The sequence below is a fragment of the Ceratotherium simum genome, chromosome 5 (genome assembly GCF_057802395.1).
Source record: "Ceratotherium simum simum isolate JZ-2026a chromosome 5, ASM5780239v1, whole genome shotgun sequence".
Lineage (NCBI taxonomy): Eukaryota > Metazoa > Chordata > Mammalia > Perissodactyla > Rhinocerotidae > Ceratotherium > Ceratotherium simum.
The window spans coordinates 21,873,097-21,885,687 of record NC_141904.1 but is presented as its reverse complement, the minus strand read 5'-3'; the positions used below and the strand labels follow the sequence as shown (position 1 = coordinate 21,885,687).

At 50.1% G+C, this 12,591-nt stretch overlaps 1 protein-coding gene across 1 annotated transcript in view; it reads left to right on the top strand.

The window, feature by feature from the left end:
* The window catches only part of SH3BP5 (SH3 domain binding protein 5), a 73,403-nt gene extending 61,429 nt beyond the window's left edge, over positions 1-11,974 (top strand). Inside the window, exons 5-9 of the mRNA XM_087430579.1 lie at positions 5,559-5,689; positions 7,333-7,375; positions 7,953-8,172; positions 9,718-9,978; positions 10,486-11,974. Of these exons, the coding sequence (XP_087286705.1) occupies positions 5,559-5,689; positions 7,333-7,375; positions 7,953-8,172; positions 9,718-9,978; positions 10,486-10,697 (867 nt within the window). The 3' untranslated portion in view covers positions 10,698-11,974. The remainder of the gene's footprint in view (positions 1-5,558; positions 5,690-7,332; positions 7,376-7,952; positions 8,173-9,717; positions 9,979-10,485) is intronic.
* Positions 11,975-12,591: the final 617 nt, after the last annotated feature.

Below are 12,591 nucleotides of genomic sequence, written 5' to 3'. Positions count from 1 at the left end.
GAGCCTTGTGGGCCTGGCATGCTCAGCTTGCTGAATGCTGGTTGATGAAGGTGATGAAGGGTCTAGAATATGTCCCCTGCCTTGTCTGCCTTCTGGATACTCAGGAATCCTGTTTCTTTAGGAGAAGGGAGCTTCGTCTCACCCCCTTCTTCCAGAGACAGCGCTACTTAAGGGTCTAGAGGAAGGTCCGGGGCTGTGTTGAGGAAGGGGCAGGGGTTGGGGCTGCATGATCCCCCACCCCAGGCCCTGTGTAAGAACAAGGGCGTCCCCATATTCCTTGCCTGAGGCCGTCAATGTGTCCCCTTCATTCCCCTCAACTTTTGGTGACCTTGGGTGGCCCCGCTCGGAGCCACGGCTGAAGCCAGTGCACTGGGAAGTGTAAGCGATGCCGGGAGCCCCGTGTCCTCTATCAAGCCACATGCAGTGCCACAGACAGGGACAAAGGAAGAGTTCTTCGCTCAGAGCTGGGGTCAGGGAGGGCTTTGGAAGCCGAAGGTAGCATGAGGCAGAGCTGCCGAGCCTACCTCGAGTGGCCTGGGGAGCGCAGCCCCGAGTCCCTGCTGCTCGCCACTTGGGACTTTAGGCAGCAGAGGCCCCTCCAGCCTCGGCCCTTTTTGCCTTGAAGCAGCCTTCATGGGAAGGTGATAGCTTTTCCTCCCTGGGAGAGGAGGCCTGGCATCCTGGGAGGGAGGAATTGACTTTTGTAACGTCTGCCAAAAGACAGACAGAGGAGGAAATGTGACTTGGAGATGGGGCAGCATCAACTGTTTGTGAGCCCGCAGCAGGCAGCTGCTGGAGAGGAAAGGACGCGGAGGCAGCCCTCCCTCCCTGGGCCTGGCATGGAGACTGCCTGGGTGCCTGGGTCTGAGGCCTGGGACGGCACATGAGGAGCTGTCCAGGCCAGCCTTCCTGACGCCAAGGGGTATGGACTGCCCCTCTCCCACGTGGCGGTGAGAAGCCACCTTCTTGGGCCCCGTCTCCCGGGGAGGCAATAAGAATCAGAAAACAGCCTGAATGAGCTGAGGTTCTGAGGAGACAGTGAAAGTGCCTTCCCCGGGGAAAGGGAGGATCCTGATCTTAGCTCCGGGATGTTGGGGCAGATTTGAGATGTTGGGGATGTAAGCGAGGGTGGAACGGCTCGGGGTTTGGAGAGGAGTTGAGAAAGCTGGAACAGGAGGCGGGGGAGCCATGCTGGGTGGATTCAGTTCCTGTGAATTCAGGTCATTCTGCTGGCGTGGGACCCAGTGAGTCAGCTGTGCCCAGCCCGGCTGGCACACCTGTTCGGTGCCCGTCAGTGTCCAGGCAGGACGTGTCTGTCTGAGTATGTTCTGTGTGCAGCTGTGAGCAGAGGGCCTGGAGCTGAGCAGTGGCCCCAGGGTCTTTGCGCTCTTTGGGACCTAGCTGCCTGCCTGCCCCGGGCTCCCAGGAGGGGCCGGTCAGGCACTTGTGGACCTATACCTCTTTCGGGCCTGGTGGCCTAGGAGGAGGGGCAGAGGCCTGTGGCTTCTCTAGAATCCCGAGCACCGGCAGCTGCCGCCTGCTGCTTTCTCCAGGGCCCGCTGCCCACTTACCTGCCCGGGCGTGGTGCTGCGGCTGTCCTGCGGCGGACTCGTCCAGCGCCGGTTCTGGCTGCTCGGGTCGACTGGGCCTCAAACCCTGCCACTGGGCCCCAGCAGGTGGTCAGTTTGGGGGCAGGCCCAAGGGGCAGGAGTGTGTCTCTGCAGGTTTCGGGAACCCCAGGAATGCCCAATTACTTAGTCCTGTAGGCTGGGGCGGATGCACCCAGAAGTTAACAGAGAGCCTGTGGGACAGGGTCCCCTCTGGGGAGCAAGCTCTAAACCACCATGAGGAAGGCCAAGACTCTGTTCATGTTGGACAATGATTTCCTTCAGGAGCCTTCCAGCTCCGGGAAGGGAAGCGGGATGCTGAGCGCTGCTCCCTGTGTCGTCTCTATGAGTCCTGGTGCTCATCCTATGGAGATGGCGAAGGGGCAATGGACGTGTGGCTAGACCCAAGGGAGAACCACAGCGTGTGCCAAACTCCCTTCAGCCAGAAGTGCTTCCTCCCTTCATATCCATCATCCCAAATACCACACGCTGAGACCCCTCTCCAGGACTGCCTCTGACGTCAAGCCCCCCTGAGCCGCCATGGCCATTCTGACAGCCTGGATCCTCCGCTGCCTTGAATGATGGTCACTGATGCTGGGTGTGTCTATACCCCATGAGGCTGTCAGCCCAGGGTGTGGTCTCCTGTATGCCCTGCACACATAGTAGGTGCTAAATCAGTGTATGCGGCTCTCAATTGCATTCAATTCATCATCACATTTGATGATGGTAAAACTGAAGACCATGGTGCAGAGATGGAGTCCAGACGAAATTGCTGTCAAGCCGAGCTTCGAGGAGGGCGAGGCAGGCCCTGGGAAGCCTGGGGCGATGGCGGTGGGTGCCTTGCCTGGGTCTGAATTGCACATGCTGGGCTGGTTGTTCAGTCAAGCCTGTGGCTGCCTTGAGGCCTTATGGGATTTCCTCATTGTCACTTCCCTGTGGCTTTCCTACATCCCTGTGGCTTCAACCTTCCTGGCAGAGCCACCTGCGCTGCCCTCCTCCCTATCCCCCTTCTTTCTTTCCCCTCCACAGCTGCACACAGCCATGACTGATTCCAGGCTTCCGATGGAGGGGGTCCTTGGTTACTAGGAGACGTAAGGTGACATGCTTGGTGACCTCCCTGCTGGAGGCTGAGTTGGGAGTTGGAGAGGTCTGCCGGAGGTTGTGTGTATGTGGGGTGGGGAAGATTGGGACGGGACATGGTAGACATGGCCTGATGGTAGACATAGACAAGCAGGGGACAGCAACATGCTTGCCGCCTCCTCAGTCTTCACGGGCAGTATTGCCAAGTGTTTGGAGCTTTCTGAGTGTTTAATTTTAGGAAGCCGTTGCTTCTTTTTGCAGACTAGGGGCCAAGATAGAACGAGGGCCCGTGTGCAGCTGGTGAGAACCCTGCTTCTTGCAGGGGCCTCTTTCTGTACAGGAGCCTCAAATCACAGCCTTCACAAATCAGTCTATTTAAAATGCTTTCAGACAGCCCCTTAAAGGTGAACCCTGCGTTGAATCCTTTCCTATTGGAACAGGTCACATCCAGGATGTTGTCTTTGTCTGATAAGCTTGGGGTTTTGAATTTTCTTAAAGGTTACACTAGTAAATCCTTAAAGCCTAAGATTTAAGAGAAGACTATGTCCAAGAGTGGGATGTTTTTAGTGCATTTTATTTCATTGTGACATCTTTGGTGTTAGAAGCAAAGGGAAAGGATTTTCCCAGCCCTTTGGTCTTGGTCGAGAAGTCATTTAGCAAGCACGTCACCTCCTGCCAGCTCAGCTCAGGTCCCTTCTCTGGCTTTGTTTTCATTCTGTTGTTTTTAAAAGTATCTCAAACATTGAAACTTTTGTTAAAAGATATATATTTTAAAGAAGGTAAAAGCATAATTCTAATAAATATAAAATGTTCTCATGTCAAAGATTTTATTTAATTAATTAAGGAGGGAACTAATAAGATGCTACAGCTATTTCAAAGGAGAAATAAAAAAACACCGTCATCTGTAGAAAACCAGGGATGCTGAGATGAATTTACAAACATGCAAAATCGGTCAATATTTACAGGCCAATCAATAATCAGATGCATCTCCACTGGGACACAATCCATCTTCATTTCTAGGGATAAGAATCATTTGTATTACTCTCCGTTTTCTACAGCTTACAGGGTTGTAAAATAGCTCCAAGACAAAGAAAGCCAGAGACAACCTGGAAGGGGACGTGAGACAGGACACCTACTAATTTATTATTATTTTTTTTAATCTTTTTTTTAAAATTGATGTCATAATAGTTTATAACTGTGAAATTTTAGTTGTACATTATTGTCAGTCACCATATAAATGTGTCCCTTCACCCCTTGTGCCCCTTCCCCAACCCCCTTCTCCCCGGTAACTACAAAACTGTTCTCTCTGTCCGTGTGTTAGTTTGTCTTCCACATATGAGTGAAATCATGCGGTGTTAGGACACCCAGTAATTTTTATGCTCATTTCAAAGTCTTTTATAGTTTTTGCTGACACTTGTAAAAATCCTTATTCTAAGTAAGTGCATAAATGAAAAACCCCAGGGCTGACTGTGGCTGTTGCCTGCAGCGGATGGTAGAACCTTGGCAGCCTCCTCCCGAGGCTTCTCTCTTAACCTGGAGTTACAGGCGTGGTGGGGCTTCCCTGAAATTGTTCTGCTGGGTCTGAGAGGGTGGACCCATGACCTGAGGGCCCTCTGGGCTCCTCTCTCATGCTCTTCAGGTAAAACAAAGTGTGGCCCTCTAGCCCAGCCTCGCTCCTGCCTCTCCAGTTCATTTTATAACACTTGCTTGTGAGTTGTAAGGAGAAGATGGGAAAGAAATTGTGAGCGGCTTATATGGCCTAAACTGCTGTTTATTTTCATCATCATCTCTCCTCACGGCAGGCCTTGTTCTGATGTTTTTCTTGAGATAAGAGGGGAGAGAACCAACATTGTCCATGTGTCAGGGAATGCCCCTTTGAGCTGCTGTGTTTTGGCCATTGAGGGCCCTTGTTTGTTTGTTTTTTAACTCATTTTTATCAACAGGCTTAGCAAAATGTTCCCACCAGAACTCTGATTGGTCTCCTGATCACGAATTTTTGTGAACCTCAAAATCTGATATGATTTGATATTAATTTGTTTAAGTGTAAAGTTTGATCCTTCTGGGTCCAGCCTGGTGGCTCAAGTGGTTAAGTGCGCGCACTCCTCTGCGGCGGCCTGGGGTTCACCAGTTCGGATCCCGGGCGCACAGTGACACACTGCAGCTGGTCGAGCCATGCTGTGGCGGCGTCCCATGTAAAGTAGAGGAAGATGGGCACAGATGTTAGCTCAGGGCCAAGCTTCCTCAGCAAAAAGAGGAGGATTGGCATCAGATGTTAGCTCAGAGCTGATCTTCCTCACCAAAAAAAAAAAAAAAAAGTTTGATCCTTCTGGATCCTAGATTCTTCTGTGTTCTCCAGCTAATTCAGGATATTTGGGAAAGGGCCAAACAGCTGAACTCATGACTGCCCTGTCGTCCCAAGGCTGGCGTGCTGGTTTTGCTGGGTCTCCCAGTGCCTTGATGTCTGTGAGGTGCCCGCTGGTGCTGTTCTCCTCTCCACCTGCCTCTCAGCCCCTGCCCCAGGGCGGGAGCTGGAGGAGCCCGTGGGGGCCACTTAGAGCCGGGAGGCCTGAGCAGAAGGGAGCAGTCACTGGTTGATTCAGAGAATGTTTCATATTCTTCTCTGATTTATGTTTTTCCTTGTTTTCTTTTCCAGTCATTGCCTCAGCCAATTTGCCTTTTTAATCTTACCTGACAAGACTTTTCCAAAATAGATTAATGGGGAAAAGTAGTCCCATTCTATCTGGAAGTTAGTTCAAGCTTAGTCTGCCCACTCATTTCCTCAAAGGATATATTTTTAAAAATGATCTAAGTAATCATTTTTTTCGGGACTGTTCTGGGCTTGGCCAGGCTGACCTCTGCTGTCGTTTGAAGGTCATGGAGGCGGAACAGACGAAGACGAGGAGTGAGCTGGTGCACAAGGAGACGGCGGCCAGGTACAACGCCGCCATGGGCCGCATGCGGCAGCTGGAGAAGAAACTCAAGAGAGCCATCAACAAGTCCAAGTGAGTCTGGAGCCACGTGGCTGTCCCCCTCGGACGCGTCTTCTCAGCCTTTTATGTGCCGTGCATTTAGGGACCTGCCTCCCCAGAGGCCCCTGCCCAGGCTCCTTCTGCCCCACAACTATTCTATGTAAGCCCCAGGGGCAGAAGGTGCTGAGCGGGTCTACTCCTGGGAGACAATAGAGAAAGGAATTTCACAAGCAAACCGTTACCTGGCCCATTGGCTGGGGCCTGGGGCTGGGCTCTGGGACACTCAGCTTGTACCCTTGGCTCTGTGGCTGACGGTGTGGACAAACCTTGTCCCTCAGTTTATCTGTCAGCGTAATGGAGATGAGCTCTGTACACAATACACATTCTATATGGATCAAGAGCTGAGGAAATGAACAAGATGGTTTTTTTTTTTTAAGAATAGCTTTATTAAATACTGAAATGTCTTTTTTTTTTTTTTTTTGTGAGGAAGATCAGCCCTGAGCTAACATCCATGCTAATCCTCCTCTTTTTGCTGAGGAAGACTGGCTCTGAGGTAACATCTATTGCCAATCCTCTTCCTTTTTTTTTTTTTTTTTTCACCCCTAAGCCCCAGTAGATAGTTGTATGTCATAGTTGCACATCCTTCTAGTTGCTGTATGTGGGACGTGGCCTCAGCATGGCTGGAGAAGTGGTGTGTCCGTGTGCGCCCGGGATCCGAACACGGGCCGCCAGCAGCGGAGCGCACGCACTTAACCGCTAAGCCACAGGGCCGCCCTACGAGACGCTTTTAATGGAGGTTTTTTCCAAGCTCTTCTCACTACCACTCATATGTTTTTATACAGTCATGATATTGGGGACAAGCCCCCTGCTTCACTCACAATTGCTGCGCCTCCAAGCAACAGACAGGACTTGGGATGGCCTAGACCCAGTGGTCAAAGACAGGCCTGGAGCTTCATGGAGGGTGAACAGTTCAAGGATAAAGCGTTGGTCTACTCTTACTGCTCAGACACCAAAGTTCCTAAAAAGATCCAGGGTCTTCTGGCCGACCCAGAACCCAGGGGACTAGCAGAATGTTGGCATTTCCTATCATCTCTCTTGCTGTGACCTGGCTGGGTCTGCAGACCATCCGATACCTCTAATCCTGGACAAAGTCAAGGAGGACCAGCCTGAGCCCCTGTCCTTTCGGTGGCCCCCCTGTGCTCAGTGAGGGAGGAGTGATGCTTCTGCCTCCCCCCGAGGCTGTGTGTTGAGGCAGCCCCTCCTCCAGCCTTAGCTGCTATTCATCCTTGGGGAGCCAGTCGCCTTAGGAGAGGAGATCTGGGCCACCTTAGCTGCTGGGCACACTCTGTGTGGCCTTGAACAGCCTCCCCAGAGGGGGAAGTGAGCAGGGTTTTGGGGCTCCAAGATATGTGTACATGTGTGCGGGTTCCCCATATCTTGAGATGGGCCTCCTGTCAGCACGGTCCTGGTGAGCCAATAGCTCTGACAGGCATCTGTGTCCATGAGGCCCTGAGCTGGGAGCAACACCTCCATCTCTTGGCCTCATCAGAGTTACCTAAATCCTGGAAAGATGACCTGGCCAGCTGTGACTGATGCTTCCTCCTACATACCCTGTGGAGTTTATCGTGGTCATTGTGTTACATTACTCTTAGGGTTTTTCTTCCTGTCTTCCACAGGCCTTATTTTGAACTCAAGGCAAAGTACTACGTGCAGCTTGAGGTACGTGTGGCCTTTGGCTTTGTAGCTGATGGGATTTTCCTGCATTCAAAGCCCCACTTTTTGTAGTAACAGGCTTTCAAATGAGGCATTTGCTACAGGAGGAGAGTAAAGAGAGAGACACCTTCTTTACAGTGTCTTCAGGCCTCAAAATGGTCTTCAGTGGTCTCTGAAGTTCTCTATTATCTGCCGTTCAGTCCCTTTTTATCCCCTCCAGGGGGTTCTGCTGCAAGCTCAAGTTTGAGAACCATAGCACTGGGGACCAAGTGGTAGAATGTGGGACTTTTGTGTGAGTTTGACACCCATTGTTGCTTCCCTGCTGGGGTTTATTCTGCCAGTGGTAGTTTCTGGATATTAGAGCTTGAGTTTGTCACTGGATGGGAGTTGGGGTGGAGGTGGCTGCTTTTATATCTGGCGCAGGGATAGCTGTGATAACAGTAATCAGGTCCTCGGTCGTGTCTTGGGGAAGTCTTTGGAGCGGAGTGATGGGTAGATAATGTCCTTGAACCTGTCATTCAAGAGCACTGCAAGGTCAGCATGGGCAGCCTTCACTTACCGAGCCTCTCGTTCTCCTGACCAGCAACTGAAGAAGACTGTGGACGACCTGCAGGCCAAGCTGGCCCTGGCGAAAGGCGAGTACAAGACGGCTCTGAAGAACCTGGAGATGATCTCGGACGAGATCCACGAGCGGCGGCGCTCCAGCACCATGGGGCCTCGGGGCCGCGGCGTCGGGGCCGAGGGCAGTGGCGTGTCTGTGGAGGACCTGGCGGGGAGCAAGCCCGAGGCGGACGCCGTGTCTGGTGAGTGAGTCGGGGGCTCGTGTGCAAGCAGGAGATGGCACAGCTTGTGTGCTCCGCTTCCAGGCCCGTCTCCCCATCATGGAAGGGCCTCGGAGAGTTGGGCAGGCCTGGGGGCTATTTCTGGTGGCTTCCCACATTTTGTGGAACCCTGTGTTCATGAAGATGCTACTGACTGTTCTTCAGGGTCAGGATTCTGTGGTCAAATAAGTTGGGGAAATGTTACACTTTCACTCCTGGGATTCAAAGTGCACATTAGAACATTCAAGACTCATAGTTCCTTCCATCTGCGGTGTCGAGTGGTGGTTAGGATTAAATGAAAGAACGCTGGCACCCAGTAAGCACTCTGCAAATGGTGCCTCTCACTGGGGTCTGACCATGGAGAGCTTTTTTTCCAGGGCCACCCCCTAGCAAACTGATACAGAGGTTTGACGTGGCTCCCTCTGTTACAAGAAATCCTTTCCAGCACTGTCTTTGCATACTTCCCTTCTTCTCCTTTTCTGTGGAATAATCCCTGTTGGCTCTTTCCCAAGTTCCTTTCTCAGGTGTTCTTTAATTTAGTCAACAAATGTTTAAGTGCCAGGCCCAAGGTAAAGGAAAAAGAAACTATAATTTGAGCATCAACGATATGTAAGGTACTTTAATATACATCATCTCATAAACTCTATATGGAGAAGAACAGGAAGCTCAGAGAGGTTAAGTAACTTGGCCAAGGCTACACAGTAAGTGGTGGAGATAGGATTTGCATTCAGATCTGAGCCCGTTTTCTGTCCCCAACATCACAGTACTTCTCATTTATGGTAGTCCTCTAGGGGATGCTACAAGGCTGTTTTTAAAGATGAGGGAGGAGGAAAGGAGAGTAGAAGAGGAAAGATCTGATAAGAAGCAGGATTATATGCAGGCTGAGGGGGAAACAGTCAAAGGCTGAAGTGACTTGCAAACGACGAGAGTGGCATGGCTCTGAGCCCTGGTTATGCTGGTCCACACGATGAGTGAGGCACAAGCTACGGAGCACTGTAAAGGAATTTTGTTCTTTCGCGGCAAACAGTGATCTAGGTGGGCCTGAGCATGTCTTTTATATCAGAGGTCACCTGGAAGATGACAAAGGTCCCAACAGCTAGTCCACGCAGCACTGTTTCCTCCTGACAGGCTTTGTTCGGGATGCATTGCAAAGGGCTGGCCCTCTTCCTGCGCACGTGTGGATCTGTTTGGGGACTGGAGTGGAGAAAAGCCCCCGATCTGAGGCTGGATTCACCTTCCACCTTTAGGCAGTGTCTGGTGACACTGACTAGGGCAGGGACTAGACAGTTATTGAAGGGACACTGAATATCCATGGGGTCCAGCTGCGTCCCTTCATGCTGCATTACAGGCTGGTCATGCAGGCTCGGGAGGGTCACGTTCCTTTCATTAGGCGCCCACGGTGGCAGGGATTCTGCAGTCCCCATGCCGTGTCCAGCTGCCTGCCAGTAGCGAACACTTCTGGAGGGGTATAAGGAACTAGGTTGCTCTCTGTCCGACGCTCTGTGACTGTGTTCTCTCTCATCCTAGTGGCCTCTGAGGCCTTTGAAGATGACAACTGCAGCAACTTTGTGTCTGAAGATGACTCGGAAACCCAGTCTCTGTCCAGCTTTAGTTCAGGACCAACGAGCCCGTCCGAGGTGCCTGACCAGTTCCCTGCAGTCGTGAGGCCAGGCAGCCTGGATCTGCCCAGCCCTGTGTCCCTGGCAGAGTTTGGGATGATGTTCCCGGTGTTGGGCCCTCGAAGCGAATGCAGTGGGGCCTCCTCCCCCGAGTGTGAGGTAGAACGAGGTGAGTCGCGGCCCTCTCACCAGTAGCGCCTGTCCCAGGTGACTTGCTGCCTTTGCAGCCGGATCTCTGCACCGTTCTAGACCTGTGCCAGGTCTCGGAGCCCCCAGTGCTGCGTTACTGGGTCTCTGTGAACGTGCTGTCAGTGTTGATCGTGGGGATGGTTTCCAAGTGCTGTTCTGGGGCGGTCCTTGCTCTGCTCTGACCAGCTGCTTTACAGGACAGCTTGGGTTCTGTTTCTCCTCACTGCAGTCCTCTTGACTAGCACATGCTAGAGAGTTTCTGTTTCCCAGCTGTTGAATGAGTATGACACATTTCCTCTAAAAATAAGGAAGACAGAAAACACCTTGAGGAGTAAGAGCAGTAAGCAGTTCCATGATGGAGAACCCTCGTGGCATGCACGGTCGGGCAACACTGGGAGATTCTACAGGGCTGAGTTGGCTGATTGGCGGGGCTCAAGGGACTCTTGGAATTGTCAATACTCACTTAATAATCTTTACGTTTCTGTAGGAGACAGGGCAGAAGGGGCAGAGAATAAAACGAGTGACAAAGCCAACAACAATCGGGGTCTCAGCAACAGCAGTGGTGGTGGTGGCAAGAGTCAAGGCAGCAGCTCCCCTGAGGGCCAGGCCTTGGAGAACAGGATGAAGCAGCTCTCCCTCCAGTGCTCAAAGGGAAGAGACGGGATTATTGCTGACATAAAATTGGTGCAGATCGGCTGACCCATCCAAGGCCCTGGCCCAAGTGCACATCAGTATTTATACATGAAACTGTGTGGAGAACATTGTGCCAATAATCATTTAATATATGCCAAATCTTAAGTGTTTAAACTGCACTAATGAAGTTCCAGTGACCCTGAGGGCTGAAGGTCTTTCTTCTGGGAAAGCTCTTGGGCTGGTTTGTTTTTTCAGAGCAGGGGTGGTGTTGCAGGGGTACTGTGGCCAGGTTCACAGCCTTGTGGAACGTTACCTGGAACAGTGTCATGGAAGCAATAACTAGTTCCTAGGAAAGCACCCGAGCCAGGAAAGGGGCTGGGAAGCTGAGCCAAATGGGGTCAACAGCTTGCTTCTCTCTCTTCTCTCCCCCTCAGTTTGGGAAAAGGGAGATATTCTCTCCTTTGTACCCCAGGGGATCTAAATGAAAAACAAAACAAAAACATTCAAGGACAAAACTCAAGTATTAAGAACACACCTTGTTGACCCTGTGAAGGCTTAAAAAAAACCCAAGAACACAATTCATTTTCATCATCTCTGGTGTTCAGAACGAGCTTGTAAAAAAGTGTATATGCTGGGACACCCATTAAAACCATTTTCTATAAAGGTTACCATGAACTGCACTTTTTGGGGTGGGAAAGGTAAATGCCAGTGTGGGGATGGGGGGAAGAGGGTAGCAGGGACATATCATATAAGGGGATTTGCAGCTGTGGGGCAGAGGGTTCTAGAACAAACTGTATCCTACCAGCCAAGGGGACTTAATCTAAGAGAAGTGCATGTGAAGAATGGTTGCCATTGTTATATCTAGACTGACAAGGTGTTCATTTCTCTGTAGGTTGTTAACTTTAAAAATAAATTATTTAAGGGTTATGCTGTGCTAGTATTTCCTAGAGGAAACTGTTCCCTAAAGCTAGGAAGGGGAGTAGGCATGTGTTGGCAAAGGCTGTTAAATACAAGCAATGGTCTGTTATGCTAATAGTGTTAAGACTGATTTTCTTTAATGTTTTCATGGTTACACATATTTAGAGCACTGTATTTTATTTGTCCTTTTTTGTTAGGAAAGCTTACATTTCTAAAAGAAAAGCAACCCTATTTCAAGTTGTCAATTCTGACACAGCTTGTATATTTTAGTCATTTGTAAATCTCTTCATACTGTACTGTTTTCTCCTTTTTTAATGACTGATACAGTATCCTAATTACAAGGTTATTTTGTACATGTCTTAATACTTTGAGTGTAATAAAAATGGCTTAAGAAAATGTCTAACTTTGTGACTTCAAATAAGAAATCCTGATGTGTGAATCTTCTGTTCTAGGCAACCTTCTTGCCATAAGGAAGAGCATGGAATGCAGTGGTCATCTGTTCTTATTTTCAGTTAAGGTCCTGGATCCTAATAATTTAAGCCCTGATTACTAAGGTTTGAATTAGAATTCCACTTTCACTGCACTGGAGCTGAGCAATAGGGCGACACAGTGTCAGGGAAATAAGGACAAGGTGGTTACACTGGAGGAGTGGTTCTCCACCTCAGCTGCACTGCAGTCTCCTAGGAGGCTTAAAATCTGTTCTCTGGTCCTAGCCCCAGAGATTGATTTGATTTGGGGCACCTGGGCATTGGACTTGTAGAAGTTCCCCAGGTGATTCCAATGTGTAGCCAGTTGAGAATCAGACTGTTTTCTTTCTATATTGGTCCAGTCAAAATTAATCTTTCCCTTATTTTTACATGTGTAGCACCGTGTCTGGAGCTCTAGTATAGAATCAACATAAGAATATCTTAAATTGTTCACATCTAGGTCTCCTCCATTAGATTTTTGAGTACAGAGATTAGGTCTTATTTCAGTTTGCATCCAAGATCTTTAACACAGAAGTTCAAATTATGTTTGTTTATAATAAACATACCTCATATGC